At 44.1% G+C, this 20,884-nt stretch overlaps 1 protein-coding gene across 1 annotated transcript in view; it reads right to left on the bottom strand.

Annotated features, from left to right (window-relative positions):
- Nucleotides 1-20,884, bottom strand: part of LOC111153602 (aldehyde oxidase) — a 77,430-nt gene that overhangs the window by 8,407 nt on the left and 48,139 nt on the right. The window contains exons 21-30 of the mRNA XM_022512769.1: nucleotides 19,666-19,790; nucleotides 18,092-18,225; nucleotides 16,751-16,838; nucleotides 12,268-12,354; nucleotides 11,252-11,443; nucleotides 9,043-9,270; nucleotides 5,206-5,301; nucleotides 2,816-2,944; nucleotides 2,137-2,211; nucleotides 453-505 (exon numbers count right to left, since the gene is read on the bottom strand). Coding sequence (XP_022368477.1) covers nucleotides 453-505; nucleotides 2,137-2,211; nucleotides 2,816-2,944; nucleotides 5,206-5,301; nucleotides 9,043-9,270; nucleotides 11,252-11,443; nucleotides 12,268-12,354; nucleotides 16,751-16,838; nucleotides 18,092-18,225; nucleotides 19,666-19,790 — 1,207 coding nt within the window. The remainder of the gene's footprint in view (nucleotides 1-452; nucleotides 506-2,136; nucleotides 2,212-2,815; nucleotides 2,945-5,205; nucleotides 5,302-9,042; nucleotides 9,271-11,251; nucleotides 11,444-12,267; nucleotides 12,355-16,750; nucleotides 16,839-18,091; nucleotides 18,226-19,665; nucleotides 19,791-20,884) is intronic.

The following is a 20,884-nucleotide window of genomic DNA, read 5'->3' as shown; positions in this document are numbered from 1 at the left end:
AAATGAGCTGGGTGACAATGGTGGCGTCTTGACAGCATGTGCTTATTGTCACATTCCTTCTTTTTTGCCAAGCTAGAAGGTGTGAATGGTATTTATCTTATTATGGATTTAATTTGCATTCCCCATCTTTGTCTCTTAACTTAAGGATACGCTAAGTTTTCAATGAAAAACCGGCCACTGCGGTGGGTTCCAAGCACTAACCTCAGAGAACCCTCCAGTACCACTCAGAAGGACTCAAATAATCAGTTCCGCCATATTTTATTTTATGTGACTATTTTTCCCAACAGAACCCTCTCTGGGCATTTGGATTAATTAGCAGCTAAATGTTGTGCATAACAGTGGGTTAATAGAAGGTTACCAAAATCAGTTTTTTTTTCAAAAAATTTTTCAAAAACTCTTCCTCAAGTGACAGCTGTTAATATTCATAACATGTGACTGAAAGGAATCTTTACCTGAAGTATCCAGTAGCTGAAAGGCTAATGCTTTCATCAAAAGCAGCTTGTGCCTGGGAAACAAGAGGAAAGACGATGTAATGATGATGTTTCAAGAAAGGTTCATTGAGGCTTCCGTCTTGGTTCCACTACAGGGGAACGGCAGCTATCAGTACTAATAAGCAGAGAGAACCAAGATTCCTGTTTCCCTTTCTGCATTCTCCAACTTCACAAGCACTCGTGGTCGCTGCCGGTAGTAACTGCACATGTCCGGTGCCCGTGACCATCTCCCATGACCGCCGAGGTAGTCTGGGCTAGCACGGCTAACAGGTGTTCTGCTGATGAAGAACCTCACTGGGTCTTCTGGAAAGACAGCCTATCCACAGGGGATGTTCCAGGAAATAATGGGTGGTTGGGGGGTTAATTTTAATACCAGATATTCACTGGTCTTAGAAAAGTGGCCTAGGGGCGACTGGGTGGCTCAGTTGGTTAAGTGACTGCCTTCAGCTCAGGTCACGATCCTAGAGTCCCAGGATCAAGTCCCACATCAGGCTCCCAGCTCCATGGGGAGTCTGCTTCTCCCTCTGACCTTCTCCCCTCTCGTGCTCTTTCTCTCTCTCAAATAGATAAATAAAATCTTAAAAAAAAAAAAAGAAAAGAAAGAGAAAAAGTGGCCTAATTTTGGTAAAGTGTACCACTGACATCCAAGGTTCTCCTGACTCTGCAAGGCACACAGCTGAATAATATACAGAAAAGAGGGGGTTAGGTCCAGGTCCCCAAGTCTGAGAAAGAAAAAGGTGAGAAGTGCAGCCATTAGAGAAGAAAGTGTGCTAACGGCAGCATCTCCTGCGGAGGGCTGGCTGTTTGTCCCGTACCTCTCTTCAGTCAGGCTCTCTCTGCCTGTCTCTGGCTCAGGGAGCACAGGGCAGAGGGCAGAAATAAAGATGCCCCAGAAGGATTGAGAGCCCCCGTAAATATGAATTATAGAATGAGTCCTAACTCTGTAGAAGAGCAGGAACCATTTCTAAGGGCGATTTCTAAGCTGTTTCCCCGGACCGATGCTTTTAATGTGACATCCCAGAGCAGTCGGCATGACACATACTCTCAGCTTTTACTGACAGCCGCTCCACACCATCTGGTACTTTATAACCTGTTACCTTAAAAGCGCGCTAGCCAACTTCAGAGTGTGCGTTTTCTCTTTCAACTAGGTTGAAAGTTCCTAGTACATCTAAGGAAGCCACTGAAATTTCCACTGCATTTAGTGCCTACTACCGGTTGAATACATACCCAGTGGCTTGGTTTCCTATTTCTGAATGAATGCGTATGTGATGTTTTACTTTTATAGAATGATTGGAGTGTTGTCTTTCCGTTTAGGAACGGTGGAACCAAACAAATAGATTTACAGCCATTATCTAGAAAATACCTGGGATCCATCAGAAGAAACATTAATTACTTCTGGCTTAAAAATAAGGGTTTTAGGTAGGAAAAACAGTCTTTTTCTCTAATGGAGGATTTTCCCAGATGCAAGAGTTGCTCCACCACATTATGATAACATTGCCATGTGCAGAGAGCCAAAAGACCTCTACTTATCATTATGGAACTATAGTTCCTTTTCAAGTGCCATTTCAAGTGATATTTAATTCACACATTTCTCCTCCCTCCTTTTTTCCCCAACATAAAACACAAAAGTGACAGTGATTCTCACCCAATCCTTCCAAGTGCCTTGAGGATTCTTGCTGATGATGGGTTCAAGGCGTTTTAGTAGAGTCTGACAAGCATCCTAAGGATTATTTTTTAATCAAAATTATTATCATAACTTCAGGCAAACACTAATTTCAAAACTACAAGATATGTGCCCCTGCAGAGGTTTGTTTAGGAGGCCCACGGGACACAGAGAAGGTGGAGACTGACCCTTCAAGAGGTGATGGGGAAGGTTTCCGGGGTGGGGGGTGGTGGTCAGCGCTGAAGTGTGAGCCGGTCTTAAAGACCGACATTCTAGGGTGGGGGGGGGGCTACAATCCCATGCTGAGGTCAGGACGTAAGAGACAGACTGCTGGCAAAGCCCCGACCGCTGTTTTTAAACACGGCAGATCAGATGTATTTTGTGGAAAGTTCGCTCTGTCAACTTGAAGCCCGAGTGAAAGGCAGTGAAACTTAGGGGCAGGGACTGAGCCTTGTAATGGTCCTGGCAAGAGGTTCATGTCCAAATCCACGCAGCCATATTCCTGGAACGAGGACGTCCTATGCGGGGGGAAGGCAGGTTTTCACCAGGAGGGTGTGAGAAGGAGGTAAGAACTGGATGAAAGCTCAGTGTCTTCTGAGCTCCGCCCGTGTGTCTGGCCTGGTGGGGCTGAAGGTCTGGGCGCCGCCACAGTGATTTTTACCTTCACGGCCAGCCCGTTGAGATCGGCCACCACGGAACCTCCAGAGACGTTCGTGTTAGGGATGGTTTCTGTGCTCGTTCCGCGCAGGTGGATGTTAGACATCGGCATCCTTAGTTCACGACTGACCACCTGCATGTTGGAAGAGAGGTTCTTTTCAAATAGTTCGGTTCGTCACAGACCTGTGCACACGGCCGCACGGGAGCCCATGTAGCTCACATGTGTGAGCACCCCCCACCCCCCACGTGCAGCAGGGGCAGGGGGAGAGAAGCATGAATTCCTCCAGCCACGGAAAGTTCTTTTCTGAAAACCCTATAGCTAGTCTGGACCCCAAATCCTGAGTACACCTTGTTGCTTTGACTTTCTTACGTGCAAGAGCATCAGGAAGAGGAGGCAAAGCCCAGAGCCAACACAGAAGGAGATGCTTCATGTCTTCATAATCATGAAATCTACACCTTGAGGCCTTTCCTACCACCTCACTCTGCAAAATTCTAGCAAAGTCTCTATAACCAGAAAAATGCAAATCAAGGCAATAATGAGATATTATCATTCACAACTATTAAATTATCTAAGGTTTTTAAAAAAGGTGGAACGTAGTTGGTTAGTGGTATAATGAAATGGATACTTTCTGGAAAACAATTTGGTAGTAAGTGTTGGTGATTGAAGATACATTCTGTGACCCGGCAATTCATTTCTGGAAATCTATTTTAAGAAAATAATCATTGATTTGACCACAGGCTTACGTAGAAAAAATATTAATTGAAGTATTCAACAATTGGGGATGGTTAAATAAATTATACATACATCCACAAGCAGCCATTAAAATCGTGATTGCAAAGAATTCTTAGCCACAGGAGGAAGTGCTCACTCTATAACAGGATAGGTGAAAAAAACAGAAACAAGCATGGGGAAAAAAAGAGAGAGAGAGAGAAACCAAGAAGCAGACTCTTTTTTTTTCTTTTAAAATTTTATTTTATTTTCAGTGTTCCAAAATTCATTGTTTATGCACCACACCTAGTGCTCCATGCAACTCTTAACTATAGAGAACTGATGGTTATCAGAGGGGAGAGGGTGGCGGATGGGTTAATTAGGTGACAGGGATTAAGGAGGGCACTTGTCCTGATGGGCACCGGGTGATGTGTGGAATTGAGGAATCACTGTATTGTACCCCTGAGACTAATATAACACTGTATGTTAAACTGATGTAACTGTATGTTAAGTAACTGGAATTTAAATAAAAATTTGAAACACACATACAAAAAGCCAGGATATGAGAAATTATATAAACAGCATATGAGCAATTACCAAAAAGAAAAAAGAAAAGATGGAAAGCCCTCCAAACGGTGCTTATTGCTAACTGGTGGAATTGTTCAGAGGCTTTTTAAAACACTTTTTTTGCATCTTCAAAATGTTTTATAATCTTTAATATTACTATTATTCACAACATAGAAACAGAACCTAAAAATTCAGCTAAAGTGAATGAATCAAAAAACAGGTAGACTTTGATCAGAAATATAAAATGTGATTTATATTATCAATCGTTCAAAGTCTTAAAAAGGGCAAGAAATCATGCAACACATCAGAGTCTACCTATCTTTGGGTTGGCTAGCAAAGGTTCAAAAAAGATGGCTCACTTGCTAACACTGGTGTCCCCCTCTTTGTGAACGTTTGTGAGCCTCTCGGCTTTCACAGAGCACCTACCTTTTACCTGTTTTCGCTGCCTAAAATAAATCTGAAGAGGATTTTCACTTTTATGAAAAAGGGGTAAAGAGCCAAAAGAGCGTTCAGTGTTTGCTTGGCAGCGAGCATCGGCGGGGGCAGGGCTCACCGCAAGCCCGGAGAGCAGAACCCCAAGTCCTTCCCCGGGACCACAGGGACCACACTCGCATCTCACAAGCTGCCCAGCTCTGCATTGTATCTGTCAGCCGATGTGCTTTATCTCCCTTTGTGTCGCGTGCCCAGCAGCGAATCCGAAAATACTGAGAGAGGCCATTTTTGAGGGGTCTGGAAAATGCTCAAAAATATTTTCATCTAAATTCATGGTAATTACATCTCTGCTTTATGGCATTTTGGTTTACAAAATGTTTTCAAGGAATGCTCTGCTTTCAGGTGGTGGGAGAGACCCGCACACCTGAAGGAAAACAACAAAGACACAGACAGTCTCCTGTAGCAGTAAGACAATCTGAGACGCTTCTGCGCATTCTTTTAGGACGTTCAGTTATAAAACCAGCTGGTTTACCCAGTTGCTGTTAACAGCTTAACAGTTGAAGCTGTCAAAGCTAGAATCTCGTATCTTTTTCATTTTGGAAGAGAAAACACACAAGCATGGTTTCTCTCTCATACACTCAGCTACAAGCACACACCCAGCTTAATCCAACCAGCTGCAAACTTACCTGAATCATTTTAGTGTGGACCCCCTGACCCATTTCGATCCCACCGTGAGTCACCAGCACAGACCCGTCCAGGTAAATGTGAACCAAGGCAGCAGCCTAACCGGAAAAGATGACAAGAGTTCCCCTGAGCTTTTGGACTGATATTATCACACGTCTTGTCAATCATGACAGTCTCCCTGGAGAGTAACATACACGTGTCGGACGCTATATGGACACCTGAAGCTAACACAACACTGTGCATTAACTATACTGGAGTTAAAATGAAAAACATGTGCTCAGCTGCTCTCAGTTCAAAGACATACAGAACATTCCCGGGCAGAACCCGACCCACTCTGTCCCTTGCCAAATTTAGTAGTTTAATGTTAAATGATAACCAGGTGTCAGAGTAAAAATTGTCCTCAAAACCAAATATGTGCCTCACGTCCGTCTATTCTAGAAGGTGTTAAAAAGTACCACATGAAAATAAATAAATAAACAGAATAAAACATTTTCCCTGGAAATGATCCCCTCCGTTCCATTTCCTGCTGAAATATGCACACTTTCCCCACTGCCCTGAGACCACTGAGCAGAGCCCAGCCAGGGCTGGGCCAGAGCTGCCTCAGGATCGCCCCACAAGATGCCAGGCTGGCAGGGGCTGGCTTTGAGGCTGGGGCAGGACAATGCTCCTTAAGCTGCTATTTCTTCATGAGGACATTTGAGGATCTCCCTAATCCACAGTAGAACAACAATCTAGGTTTGGGGTTTGTTTTTTGCAGGGGGTCATTTGTAAAATGCCAAGTTAAGTGCAGATAGGTTGGGGCAGAGAGAATTGTTTCCATGAACACATAGTCCCATAGTTGTAGGTATGATAAAGAGAAGCAAAAACAAAATCCCAGATAAGATGGGACAGACAGACACTGTTTGCTACCAAATGAGCCAAGCCTACCCCAAATTACCCTGGCACAAAATTACAGGGCTTTTGTTAGAAGGGAACTTGGAAGTAATCTTATCTAACTGTACAGCTCCCCTTGGGGACCCAGAAAGAACCAAACTGCTAACATAGAATTAAAGGCTGCTATAATCAGAAACATCAGGACTTTAGCTAAACATGTTTTATAATCAACAAGAATGTGCCTTCTTGCAATTTTGTCCACACTAGACTAAGGGGGATGGAGATATCCCAAAAGGCCGTAGAAAACAAGGATGGCCTTTTCACTGTGCGTCTCTAGTGGAAGAGCGTTAGTAACAGCATGTGGTCCTAGGGAAAATGCTTCCCGCGGTTCCACTGTTCCCGCGGAAGCCCTGCAAGGCGCACCTCTGTAGCCGTTCTGCTGGGAGATGCCAACCTCATCGGTGCAGTCCGGGCCAGCAACGGGTGACTTAACACCGTGTCAGCCAGTTTCTTAGTATCTAAGCTTCTGGGCAGTGTGGCACAAAAATCCAGGATCTGTGAAGGCAGGGTCTTCTTATGGTTCCGCGGATTCCCAACATGTCTCCGCCAGGGCAGCACTGGTTTCTGCCCTGTGGCGGGCGCCGTGCTAAGGTACTGGGGACACGGAAGCTCGCCAGGTCCTGGCTGTTCCGGCATGTCCACAGGCTAGTCCTCAAGTACACCGGACGGAAGGTAGGTGTGAGCCCCTCGGCTGTCACGGCACAGAGCTGCCTCTCCTCAGGCGGATGGCCCGGGGTGATGAAGACACATGCCCAGACCGTGTCCAGGCCCACTCCTCCTTCTGTCGTGCAACAGCTGGATGTCCTTGGGCCAGAGAGTGAAGGCCTGCGGGCTTCGGTTTCTCCTTCTATGATACAGAATCCCACCTACCCAGCGACGGTGAAGCGGGCTATGACGAATGCCCCAGCCTTGGGCCTCACCATGTCCTTCCTCGTTCCGTCCCTCCTCCATCTGATTTGCTTTGGGATCGCCCTTTGGCACACGGCTTCCAGGAAGCAGCTTGCCCGATCTCGGACTCCTCCACTGGGCCCTACGCCGATGTTTCCAGCATGGCAGCGGGTCTCCAGGGGGAGATGGGTAGGGCTGGTGGTCTGAGAATGAAGTCGTACTGCTGGCTGTGGTCTGTTTCCTCCCGGCTGAGCTGAAGGCCACCTCGGTTCCCACCAGACGGTGCCAGGGAGAGGCAGCTGCTGGGGCTGAGAAAACACTGCTTCTGCGGCCTCTCAGACCCGAGTGTCCAGGCCCTCTCTCCAGATGTGGGGCTTCAGACAAGTTATTTTAGCTCCTGAAGCCTCCGTTCCCTCACCGCTAAATGAGGCCTACAAATCTTACAGGTTGTCCTGAGGGTTGAATGGAATAAAATCTAAAAGGGGTATTGAGTAATTATCACTATTTCTTAGATACAAAATTTCTGAGAAATTTCTGATCCGGGAAACGGGCCAGGTCTGGCCTGCTGTGGAGACCGGATGTTAGGTAAGGGCAACGGTTGCGTAGAGACAGCCCACCGCGTCCAGCACGGTTATGCCCCAGGGCTGCCGGCAAATCTGCAAACAACAGGGGCCGTTCTCCCCAGGGATGCTGGCTGGTCTGCTCAGAAACAGATGGACCGGACTGAGGGCTTTGTTAGCCCACGCTCATTGGTGTAACCCCCAAACCGCGGACTGAGATTCACTGTTCTCTAACCCTTTTCTGATGGTGGGTTCTCCCTCTCCCCTCCTTCTGAATAATCTTGGTTTTGCCTTTATTCCTTGACCACTGCCTCCTGACTGTCTCCCTCATCTGGGGACATTGTGTACAGATGACTACGTGTTTCTGCCACCACAAACAGGGCAAGAACGGGACGCTGCAGAAGACATCACCACCTGTATTGTCACAATGCTCCTCCGAGCTACCACCGGTCTAACCAAGCATGAGACACTCTCAAGATCACACCCAAGCTGAGCCAGGAGGGTGAGGTGAATGGACCGGGATGGGAATGAAGGAAGAACCTTCCTGCCTTCTTTTTTTTTTTTTTTTTTTTGCCTCCTCGGCTCCCTCTACACACAGCTGACTTACTAGTGCTCCTCACAGTTCCACTCCCATTTATCCCTACCCTGTCCGTACTCAAAGCACCTGCCATTCCTTCTTCATGGCTCAGCCGAAGCTGTGAATTCTGCAAAGGGGACTGACAACAGGTTTGAGGGCTCTGCCCTCTTCTCTACATATATGTATGTATACACAAACGTATGTGTAAGAACATAGATAACAGGTCCCACGTCAGCGGCTGGAGTGAGCTAGAGTAGTGCGGGCCACCAGCTGTTCAGGTATGTTTCATTCAAGAATGAGGACCAGAAGCAGCAAACAAAAACAAGCAGGGGATTTACTTCAATGTACTCAAGTGAAGAAACTGTAAGAATAGATTTCTCATCCCTCCCTTCACATTTTTAACAGCTAAGAAGGGAGTAAACTTCTAAAATGCTTTTAAAAAATTATTTAAAGATTTTACTCTTCTGGGTTTAGTTTATCCCACCACCCCCCGCCCCCACAAAAATCAAATGCCATGCAGCTTCCCGTTTCTATTTCACGGTCCAGCGACACAGCAGCACAGAGGAGCTGGAAGTCTTGGCCGTCAACCATCCCACCATCTGGCCTCGTACTTGAGTGATCTGGGCCCAGAGCAAGTTGACTCAGTTGCTTAATGCGAGGGCCAAAAGCAGATACCAGGTCTTCTGATTTCCCAGCAAGAATGCTTGTCGCTAACACTGGGGATTCCTGCAAAGGAGCTCTTATCTCCTCTGGAGAAAAGCTAGCTCGACTGAGGACAACTTTGGGGAAGGTTTACAAACAGGCATTGCAACCCTATGGCTAATCAGCCTTCACAGAATGTTTCCCCAACCCCCTCTGATTGGTCTGTTTGGAGAACTGACCTGACCAATAGTGACTGAGCCAAGGCCAACAGGAAACTTCAGGGGGACCACAGCCAGCCCTTTCTTCTTCCAATAATTCTTTGAATTGAATTTTTCCACAGCCGCTTTCCTCAGGGTATAGGAAGACTTGGCCATACATTCTTTCCAACACTGAATCAGGTTCTTGGCGTTAATCTCTTGTTTGTAGGGTGTTTGATCAATTTCCTTGTACATGTTTATTGTTCGGACCTATAAAAGAAAAGGAAATCAAAATGGAGGAGAGGCAACCGATGTAGTCTCTCCACTATCCTCCTAGTTAAGTTCTGCTCTTCCCATCAGGCCCAAACTGAGTTCCACTTACTCCTTGTTGAACCCCTTCCTGAAGCCTTCTCTACCTGAAGCCTCTATCAGATATGTTAGCACTTCTCTGGTGTAAGTTATGCTTCTCTGGTATAAGTTCAAATGAAGGCATCCTCTCCTTATATTTCTTATATGACTCAGTACAGTCCTGGGACACTGTAGATTCCTCTAATTCTAGCTGCATTTGTGAACATCTGTTAAGACATATTCCTGAATTTAACTTCCAGGCTACATGATCTACACAATTTGGATTGTTCAGATGTTGTGGAAAGATAAGACTACTCACTCTAGTTATTGGTTATATTTAAACAAGCTTATATATATTTTTTTTAAAAATTATTTTTATTAACATATATGTATTATTTGCCCCATGGGTACAGGTCTGTGAATCATCAGGCTTACACACTTCACAGCACTCACCATAGCACATACCCTCCCCAACATCCATAACCCACTACCCTCTCCCTACCCGCCTCCCCCTGGCAACCCTCAGTTTGTTTTGTGAGTTTAAGAATCTCTTACAGTTTGTCTCCCTCCCGATCCCATCTTGTTTCATTTTTCCTTCAACAAACTTTTATATTTGTTAAAACATAACTGGTAACTAGGATGAAGAACAAATTAAGATTCTTTTTTTTTTTTTTTTAAGATTTACTTATTTATGAGAGAGAGAGAGAGAGAGAGCAAGTGAGAATGAACAGGAGGGATAGAGGCAAAGAGAGAATCTTAAGCAGACTCCATGCTGAGTGCAGAGCCTGACTTGGAGCTCAGTCTCTCAACCCTGAGGTCATGGCCTGAGCTGAAACCAAGAGTGGGATGCTTAACCAACTGATCCACCCAAGTACCCTGGGGAAGACAGTGTTTTTAAGGGTGGCTATTCTCTCCTCCGACTGCCCCAGAGGGGAGGGAGGTCATTATCTGATTTCCTCTATGCTACCAAATGCCACAGTACATCTGGGAAGGAGGCTGTGATGAGAAGGGAGAGGCAGGGGCCCCCAGAAGTTCAAGAGACAAAAAAAAATGACTTCTGCCTAGGGCCACCTATTCTAGTATTGAACAGCAAGAAAGCAGGCAGATGAAGTGGGGACTGGGGCTTTCTAAGGTTTGCTGCAGCATGGGGCAAAGAGATAATGGGAAACACCGCCTGAGGTGCCCTCCGAGGGCAGCTGGAAATCTAACCCACCCTCACAGGGGACTGTCCATTTCCAAGAGAGAATTAGCAGAAATGGAGCCCACAGAAACATACTTGAAAAGTGGCTACATCTAAGCACGGAGGGGACAAGAGCTCGCTGGGCAAAGGCTGCTTCCTCTGGTCTTCTCTTCCCTCTCTAACCCAACAGCACAGCAGGATGCCCAGAGGGGAGAAGGGGGGAAGAATGGACACCGTGTCTCCCCACCCTAACTCCGCTCCAGGATTCTGAGGGCAAGAGGCACAGGGAGGGGGACGAGCTTATCATGAATGAAATTGCTACGGTGACTTTAAGAACAGAAAGGAAACTATTTTAGTAACTGAAATGACTGAAACTTTCTGACAGCTGCCTGAGAAGTTCAAGGAGGAGAAAATAGGGCTTGACAGGACTCGTTGGTTGGTAGCACTTATATTCCCAACCGACGGAGACTTCTCACTGCATGAGCTGGAGTCCGAAGCTCCCTCTTCAAGATCCACTGTCTCGGATTCTGGGCAAAGAGCCCAAGTGAGACAAGGCGCACTGAACTTTGGAGTCCTGGCTCTGTCTTCACTAGTGAGCTGGGTTACTCCGGGCACACCATTTAGCCCCTCTGGATCCAAATTCCTCAACCTGAATGACCCCCCAGGGGTCCTCCCTGCTCTGGAGCCTGATGTCTCGTGTGTGAGAGACTAGTTTAGCCTTACCTTCTCGGGGGCCAGACCACACCTGGCTGCAACTTCGGTGATACAGGACTCAGTGATGAGCCCCACCTGAGGGAAGCCAAAGCCACGCAGAGCTGTGTTGGATGGCAGGTTGGTTCTGCACGCCCACGCCCGGCAGCGCAGGTTGGGAAACTTGTAAGCATTTTCCATTTTCAGAAGTCCCATTTCTACCACCTGCGGAGATCCAGAGTTGGTGCGATCAGATTCTCATCAGATTTTGCCCTCCTCAGACTGAAGACCAAAACCAAGCTGGAAATGACCAACCCTCTCTATGTCACATCAAACATGCTAAGACAGACCTGTGTCCTAAATTAAAAGAATATCTGCTATAATTTTTAAGGATGTAAATATTTTTTCTTTTGAAATCATCATGTTTTATGTTCATATTTCAGGACGAATGCATTTCCCCCCAGGTTTCAGACAACTGCCAAAGACTTTGAAACATTCAGAGGCTCTAAACATGGGGTCTACAGAATGTAATGAATAAAATATCCTGCAAAGGATGGCAAAAAAAAAAAGTTTTGGTTATTTGGTCTAATGCACTGGTTCTCAACCAGGGGTGATTTTGTCCTCTGTCTTCCCTGGTAATGTCTGGAGACACTTTTGGTTGTTGAGACCAGAGGGTAGCTGGGCCATTGACATCCAGTCACTAGAGGCCAAGAATGTTGCCGGTCATCCTACCATGCACTGGACAGCCCACAACCACGAATGATCCAAGCCAGAATAGCAGCAGAGCTGTGGCTGAGGTCAAATGCTTGCCCTTGGGAAAAGAAGTCTCAGTATGGGAAACATGGACATAATATATAGACACAGACTTAGCCAGTATGTCTGGGCTCATTCTGGGGGTGCCAGTAAATGACACATGGTTGTCTGAGTAGTATGGGTCTTCATTTATTTATTTATTTATTGAAAAGTTATTTAGCTATTGAACTTCCTCTGAATTTTATAATTTTATGTCATACTTCCTAGAATGTGAACTTGCTTCTTAAAGCACTTACAAGTAACGACTCGTCCAGGGAGGCACCCCCATTGTTATAATGCTCCATGTCCAGGGCCACGATTCTGCCATCGTTCATGAACCCAGCCTAGGAAGAGAGAACTGACCTTGAATGCTGCGGCTGGGGACCATGTCTCTATACATTTTACTTTGTCACTTGGAAGTCTTCCTCACACAGATAAAAAGCTTCACAACATTGGTTTGGCAATGATTTCTTGGATAGGACACCGAAAGCAAAGGAACAAAAGAAAAAAAATAGACCAACTCTACTACAGCAAAATTTAAAACTCCCATATACCAAATGACACAACAGAGTGAAAAGACAAACCAGAAGACAGAGAAAATTTTTCAAATCATATATCTCATAAGGGATTCATATCCAGTGTGTGTATGAACTCTTATAACTCAACAACAACAACAACAAAACCCAACCTGACTAAAAACATGAAGGATTTGAATAGACATTTCTCCAAAGACGAGATTCAAATGTCCAATCACCACAGGGAGAGATGCTCAACATCTCTAGTCATTAGAGAGATGCAAATCAAAATCACAAGAGACCACCTCACATCCATCAGAATGGCTACTATAAGAAAACAACCACCAACCAACCAGTAACAGAAAATAGTGTAGGTGAGCATGTGGAGAAACTGGCTGCCCTGTGCACCGCTGGTGGAAATGCGAAATGGTGGAGCTGCTGAGGAAAACAGTATGGCGGTTCCTCAAAAAAATAAAAATAGAAATATAATATAATCTAGTAAGCCCATTTTGGGGTATTTATCTGAAAGCACTAAAAGCAGGGTCCTGAAGAGCTATCTATACATGTATGTTCACAGTAGCATTATTCACAATAGCCAAGGGCTAGACGCAACCCAAGTATCTGTCAATGGGCGAATGGATGGACAAAATGTGGTACATACAACGGAATATTATTCAGCCTTAAAAAGGCAGGAAATTCTGACACATACTATAACATGGATGGACTTTGAGGACATTATATTAAGTGAAATAAGCCAGTCACAAAAGGATAAATACCGTTTGATCCCGTTTATATCAGGTATCTGGTGTAATCAGATTCCTAGCAAGTAGAATAGTGGGTTTTTGGAGGGTTTGGGGGGTGGAAGAAAGGGGGATATATTGCTTAGTGGGCGCTGAGTTTCAGTTCTACAGGATGAAAAGAATCCCAGAGATGGATGGTGATGATGGTTGTACAACAATGTGAATGTACTTAATGCCACCAAACCGTACAGTTGAACATGGCTGAGACAGCAAATGTTCTGTTGTGTGTAAAAAAGGGTAAAAAGGTAAGGAAAAAGTCAGGGTAGAGAAAGATATAACAGCAAAACAAACAAAAACCCCTCCTGGAAAATTCATTACTACTGTTCAACCAACCCCACTCTTCCCTCCTCAAGCAAACTAACCTCATCGTTCTCAACCTCCTTTTCTTGCCACAAGTCCTTGCATTCTGGCTCCACATTTCTACCTGAACTCTCTCCCCTGAGGCCACCTCATCTTCTAATCTCCCAGTCTGGTGGCTGGCTTGAAACGGGCTCAGCACGTTTTTCTCAGCGGGCCCAGTTTGATGAAAACTCTCAGCACCATTGGGTGATGCTAGAGGTCTTTTACGGAAATATCTTCCTTGTGCTTCGTAAGTATCCAATATGCCTGCTTTCCAAATGCACTCTGCTTCAGTATCTCTGAACTTACTAGAGTGCACTTTGTGATTTTTGCTGAACGGAACCAGATTCAAACCAAAGTCATTGTCAAGGGCACGGCCTATGAATTCCAGAAGTTTGAGTCCTGCCTCTGCCACTTAACTAGTTCTGTGATCTCAGGCAAGCTCTATAACCTCTCTATCTGCGAGATGTCAATAAATAAGGTAATGTGTAGGAAATTGTAGGTGGGTGACTGAAACACAGTAAGTGTTCTAAATATAAATTATTAATATTAGTATTACAAGTGTTATCAATATCATCTCTTGTCTTCACTCTACATCAGAAGACATCATTTTTTTTTCATAATTATAATCACCACTGTGCTTAAGGCTTCTGTAACTATAACAACCAGTAACAGATTGTTATAAGGTTCCACACTGGTGAAGGACAAGGAACCCTATCGGTGAAGGAACAAGCTCATCACTGTTCTTCCAGATTGGTTCCTCCTTCCAACTTGGTGCTTTCTACTAGAAACCGCCAAGTCATGTTTGTGGTTTTATTCTCCCCTGGACTTTGCCAAGTTTGCCACCGGCTCCTATTTTATTTTATCCTACCACGGCTCTTGGACTCATTTCTTCAACATCTTACTATCACAGCTCAGACCCCAAATACTTGATGTCTGAATGCTCCCTCTCTCCTCCCCAGGCCATCCTGCCCTGTGCCATCATATGACCTTCTCCAGTGCACCTGTGTTCAGTTATGACACTTGACTGATCAAGGATCTACTCGGTCCTACTCTTTCTTACAAGATCAAGTTTCAACCCCAATCCTGAAACTCTAGGCCTCACTCAATCTGGCATCACTTAACCTAACCAACCCTATTTCCCACCACCCCTCAGTAATTAGTATGTGTTCTAATTCCCCCTCCCCTTACCACCACACCATGTTTATCCCTCCTCTGCGTTCCCACCACCCACACGCCTTCTTTCTGCTCATCTGTCCTTGAAGGCCGTTTAAGTTTCACCATCTCTAAGATGTCTCATGTACGTACCGTAACTTATAGTTTACCATGCGCATCTCATTTTTAACCCGACATTATGATGTTTTCATGATGACTTCATATGTGTATGTTTTATTTCCCCCTTAGCCCCTAAAATGTAATGTCTTTCAGAACGAAGTTCACTCTAATAAAGCTTTGTTAAACTAAACCAAATTCTAAATATAGATCCAATTGTGCGTGAGATGAAATAGACTCATCCCTTATCTCCTAAAAATATGGATGCAAGTACACCAGTTGTGATGGAGATGATGCCGTGTTCAACAAATGCTGTTGTCTTTCATCCTGGGCACGTGGAAGACTACGCTGCCCAGCCACCCTCAGAGTTAGATAGCAAAGTCCTGGCTCATTACATGTGAATAGAAGCAAGGCCCGCACTTAACACGCCTGGTGCCTAAAACACTTCCCACATAACACTCTTCCTTTGGTTCTATCTTCCGCAGAAGACCCAGCAGAGGACTCAGAGTCCCTAAGGTGTTGCTCTGCAATAGAACTTTCCGATGTGACTGCAATGTTCCGTATCTACATGTCCAATATGGCAGCCACTGGCCACACGTAGTTACTGAGCACTTGAAGTACAGCTAACGGAACTGTCGAACTGAATTTTCTGTTTTATTTATTTTTAAAATTTTAAAAAAGATTTATTTGTCAGAGAGAGAGAACATGCATAAGCAGGGGGAGTGCCAGGCAGAGGAAGAAACAGGCTTCCCGCTAAACAAGGAGCCCAACATGGGACTCAATCCCAGGACCCTTTGATCATGACCTAAGCTGAAGGCAGATGCTTAACCGACTGAGCCACCCAGGCACCCCTAAATTTTCTTATTCATTTAGTTAATTAAATTAAATTAATTTAAATTTAATTAAATTAAAATTAAAATTTCATTTAGTTAATTAAAATAATTAACTAAATAATTAGAATAGCCATCTGAGCCTTGTGACTTCCATATCACATGATGCAATCTGAGGGGATGATGGTGGCAGTGCTGGGTGGAAAAAGTTTAAATCCCTGAATAATTTTTCAGAGCAGAGTCCTCTCCTCTGCCCTTTCCCCCAACCCCTGCTGATTCTACTGAGCTGTTACTTGAGCAAGAAGTAACACAATATGCGTTTAAAGGCCCTGAGAGTTTTTAAGTTGTTTATCATGGCAGTTAATCTATTCTGACAAGTTAATCTATTTCTTATAAAAGCAAAAAATAATTATTTTCTGCTACAGAAATTTTTCTAGGAATTTCTGGGACAGAGTTTATAGAAATACCTTTGCTATACTGAAAGATGAGGAAGCTGTTGGCAAATAATTATAATTTCACAGAACACTATTGGGAATTATTCTATTTTTAGAAAACGTGGAAGTCGTCTGCTATCAGATCTCCTTTCACAGATGTGTATATATATATATATACACATACATACATATGTGTATGTGTGTGTATATATATATATATACACACACATACATACATATATCTCCTTTCACAGGTGTGTGTGTGTGTGTGTGTGTGTGTGTGTGTGTGTATACTCACAGGCTTTCCAATCATTCACTCTGTATCAGCCAAATCTAGTTAGTACTTTTCCACAAACTGACATTTTCAAGTAAAGCAGGTGTGAGCCGGCCAGTAGCCGGTGAGCACGAGGAACAGAAAGATAAGTAGAAGCAGGGTTTGCTGATTTGCTCAGTGTTAGTTCCCAGGAAAGAGCAGCCCAGCGCTGCTGCCAGCACGCAATGTCATCTCGGTGACATAAAGCCTTTCCATCCCCGCTCTTCTTCTACTCACTTTGTACTTTCCAAGGTAAGGGTGGCGGCCTCCAGTGATCAACATGTCTTCTCCCCGCTCCAGAACACAGCGGACAGCGCGGCCGTGTCTAGAGCAGAGCGGTAAACTATCAACCGAGGAGCTGCCCTCTGGGGAGGAGATTATAGCTGTCCCCCGGGGATGGTACTAACTCTTGGCGAGAGCTGGAGGGGCGTCCTCACACATCGCAGGACGTCGGAACTACTGCTCCCGGGCCACTCTGATCTCAGGCGTGCACCGTGGCCTCCCCTCGCCTTGGGTCAGAGCACAATGCCTGGCAGGTGCTGCCTCTGCAAGGGAGGGTCTCGGGTGTCAGGGGCCCGGTGTCTCGGGTGTCAGGGTATTGCTTTGGGCATATTTCCCACTGTGATAACAACCTCTGCTACAGGGAAATGGTCCCAGGGCCACATCATAGACTGGTTCCGAATGGAGGAACTCAGGTGGTGTCTGATTTCCAAGTGCTCTCTGAAAGGACAGACCTAGAATCAAGGTCATTTTGCTTCATGGGATACAGGAACTGACTCATATCATTCAGTAAAGAAATTAAGCCTTCTACATGTGTCTGCTCCAAAGACCATTTCCTATGGTAATGTTTTGGGATCCTTAAAGGAAAATGGTAATGTAAATAAATGTAAATATATAAATATTATATATAAAATGTAAATATATATAATGTAAATAACAGTAAATATATATAATTATAATATTTATATATATTTATATATTATATATAATGTAAATATATATAACGTAAATAATTAAATAAATGTAAATAAAGGTAAGCATCACAAAAGCAAAAATCTCCATTTAAATCAAGAAAATATATGTAGGAACACATATATTTATTTATATATATACTTAATATATATTATATAGCATATATAATATGTTATATATAAATACACATAAAGGATTTTACATATATATTTATCATATATATAATATATATATAATATATATGGTCAAATATATATTATATATATGATTGAGCTTTTTTCAAATTGTTGAAGTGACCTATACACACACACACGTGCTAAGACAAGTAACCAGCATCCCTCTGGGACTTGTTTCTGTCTGCTCTTCAGGTATTTTTACTGTGGCTTTCACTCTTTTGGGTACTTGAGTCTCATTTTGGTTCTTAGTATCTGGTATGACAATATAAGATAAAAAGTTGTAATAAAACGGCAGCTTTGTGTATTTGTATACCATATATGATTTTAAATAATCTTCACCCGAATTCTTCCTCCTGAACCTCAGTATTGAGAATGCACAGCATGACTTCATTTTATTTTTAATCTGATTGAGCAGATTTTCTCCACTTACTTGTTGGCGGCAAATGCGGTGATGGCTGCCATGATGCCGGTTTTGAAAGTCTTCCCCCCAAAAGCCCCACCAACACGCTTGACATGACACATGACCTTGTTAGCTGGGAGCTTCAGGGTCGAAGCAACGATGTCCTGTGAATGATAATAGTTCCCATTAATCCGATCCATCTGCAGCAAGGGAGTGGGGCAGGACTTACTCGTTTTTGATTCCAAAATGTTACACACAATACAAAAACTGTGCAGCTACACTAAATAACAGGACAGCTTCCAATAACCTAAGCACATCCCCAACTGTCAGTGGCATTTAGCTATTATGACATTGCAAGAACTATCATTAATATTAAGTAGTCCTTTCAGTCCTTTCAGAATATTTTTGTGCTAATAATTTCTTTTGAGAGAGAGAAAGCATGGCAGGGGGTGGGCGGGGACTGGGGGTGGAGGGAGCAGAGGGAGAGAGAGACTCTTAAGCAGGCTCCAAGCCCAGCATGGAGCCCAGTGCAAGGCTCAATCCCATGACCCTGAGATCATGACCTGACCCGAAACTGAGAGTTGGATGCTTAGCTGACAGAGCCACCCAGGTGCCCCTATGCTAATAAATTTTTGAAAAATTTCCCCATGAACCATATCCAAAGTGTCCTTTCCATACTAATCCCTTGGGATAGGTTTCCTGAAGCAGTGAGATTTTGAGGCCTTGCAAAGCTCTCTCAGCCTGACCTTTTCCCCACATTCTGCTGTCTCTACCAGAGACGTTTCTCGCCTACCATCTGGATTGTTACTGAGCTGATGTGTGGGTCTGTGGGTCCCTCCCTGGATGCAGGTTTTGCTCTTCCTTGCTGTCCTAGTGTTTGGAGGTCATTTAGTCTTAACAACTCATGTTTGTAGATATGGAGCCCAAGGGGGACGAAATGATGGGCCCAGCATCACACAGGGAATGCGGAGCAGACCGGACTGAAACAGCACTCGCCTGGCCCTTCTCAATGTTCCCGCTTCTAAAAGGCTTTAGTCCGCACATTCCCACATTCCTACCTGCTCTGGTAATAACACTGGCTTGTATGACCTACTGAGTCAACCCCTTAGCTTTGCCCCTCTTGCTTTCACAATGAAGACTTCATCTCCATGGACTTTCTGGATGATTCTAGCCCTCAGCAAACCCTTCTTTCTCTTAATTCTTCCATCTGTGTAAATCCTGACTTAGCTGATTAAGTATTTGGTTCCATTCTGTCCAATGCCATTTCCTAACTGCTTCATGTGAGTTAGGTACTTAAAAGCTTTGGAGGGCAGGCTTTCCTCTTTTTTCTTTCGCATTCTTAGTAATGCCAAGAGTACAGCAAAAGAGACCTGCTGATGCCATAACTGGTTCTGAAGTTATAAATCCACAAACAAAAGGTGCCTACTTTCAAAACATTCTCTTAAAAGTTTTGAGCTATTAATACCCAAACAGATAGGGCTGTTAGTACTCCAAATTCCTTCAGTTCCCATGGTGAATTTTTGTCTTTAATTGCTCTTGGTATGTTTTGCCAGCAGAAACCACTTAACTTAGCCACCTCCCCTCTGCAACAGCCCCACAGTTACCTGTACGTATTTGGGATACTGTGTAGAAACATAGACATCGATTTCTTGGTCCTCTCCTTTGGGAACAACAAGCATGCTCTGGGTTTCCATATAAAAATGTTCTTGACCTCCCATATGTATTTCACCTGTTATAGGAAAGTATCAGAGTCAAGGAGGCTTTTAGAAAGAACAGGTAGCATCCCCTAGCTGTTCGCCCATTACAGAGAAATTCCACCAACTGTGATATTGCTAGGACAGCAGGCTACACAGTTAAGGGCCATGAACACGTAGATTTCATTATATCTGCAGATTTGAAGAACAGTCTGGTATGGATATCTGTCAGTTCTTCCGATATGGTAGGTCACAGAGTCCTAGGAAAAGGTGTGTGATGTTCTAGAGCCAGTCAAAACACTGTAGAAGGAGATTTCTGGTCCAAGATGAGATGGAGTACATGCACTTCTCTTGGTTCCTTCTACTAAGTACAGCAAACAACTTTATTTATTTATATGCAAAAGAAATATAAGAAGACTCTGAAAGGTAGAGAGAAGGCAGACCAGCTAGGCAGTTTGGGATCCAAGGAAAGACACATGGTGAGTTCAGTGAGTTAAGTTCTTTGTTGTTGCTGTTTACTTCATGTATACCAGACTTGGTACCAGAGAAGCCAGCAATCCCAAAATACCAACAGGAAAACACAGAAAGAAAATCCCCAAGAAAAGCCTACTTTCTCCATCTAAGGGACCACGAGATGGGAAGCCTAGCAAGAAAACTTTTATACAATGACCACTCTACTCCAGTGAAAACACTGTGGCCCCATTCATATCTGCAAAAGGTGGGTCTTCATATCTGCAAAAGGGATCAAGGCAGGGCAGAGCTGGGAAAGTCTGTGTGAAGACCCATGGTAGGCTTTTTTCCTACTATAAAGGTACATTTTTTTTCCTGAGACAAATGGCAAAATCTGAATAAGATCTGTTGTTAACGAACAGTATTGTGTCAATGTGCACATTCTGATTTTGATAACTGTTTAAGGAAGATGATGTTCTTGCTCTAAGGAAACACACACTAGTATTTAGGGGTAAATGAGCATGTAACTTACTCTCAAATGGCTCAGAAAAAAAATGCGTGTGTGTGTGTGTACAGGAAGAGAGAATGATTAAGCCAGTGTAGTAAAGTGTTAATAATCAGGGAATCTGGATAAAGAGTAACTGGGAGTTTCTTTAATGTTATTGAAACTTTTCTGTAA

This window comes from Enhydra lutris, unplaced genomic scaffold, assembly GCF_002288905.1.
Source record: "Enhydra lutris kenyoni isolate GAN:26980312 unplaced genomic scaffold, ASM228890v2 scaffoldscaffold1, whole genome shotgun sequence".
NCBI lineage: Eukaryota > Metazoa > Chordata > Mammalia > Carnivora > Mustelidae > Enhydra > Enhydra lutris.
This window is presented reverse-complemented; position numbering and strand designations above follow the sequence as displayed.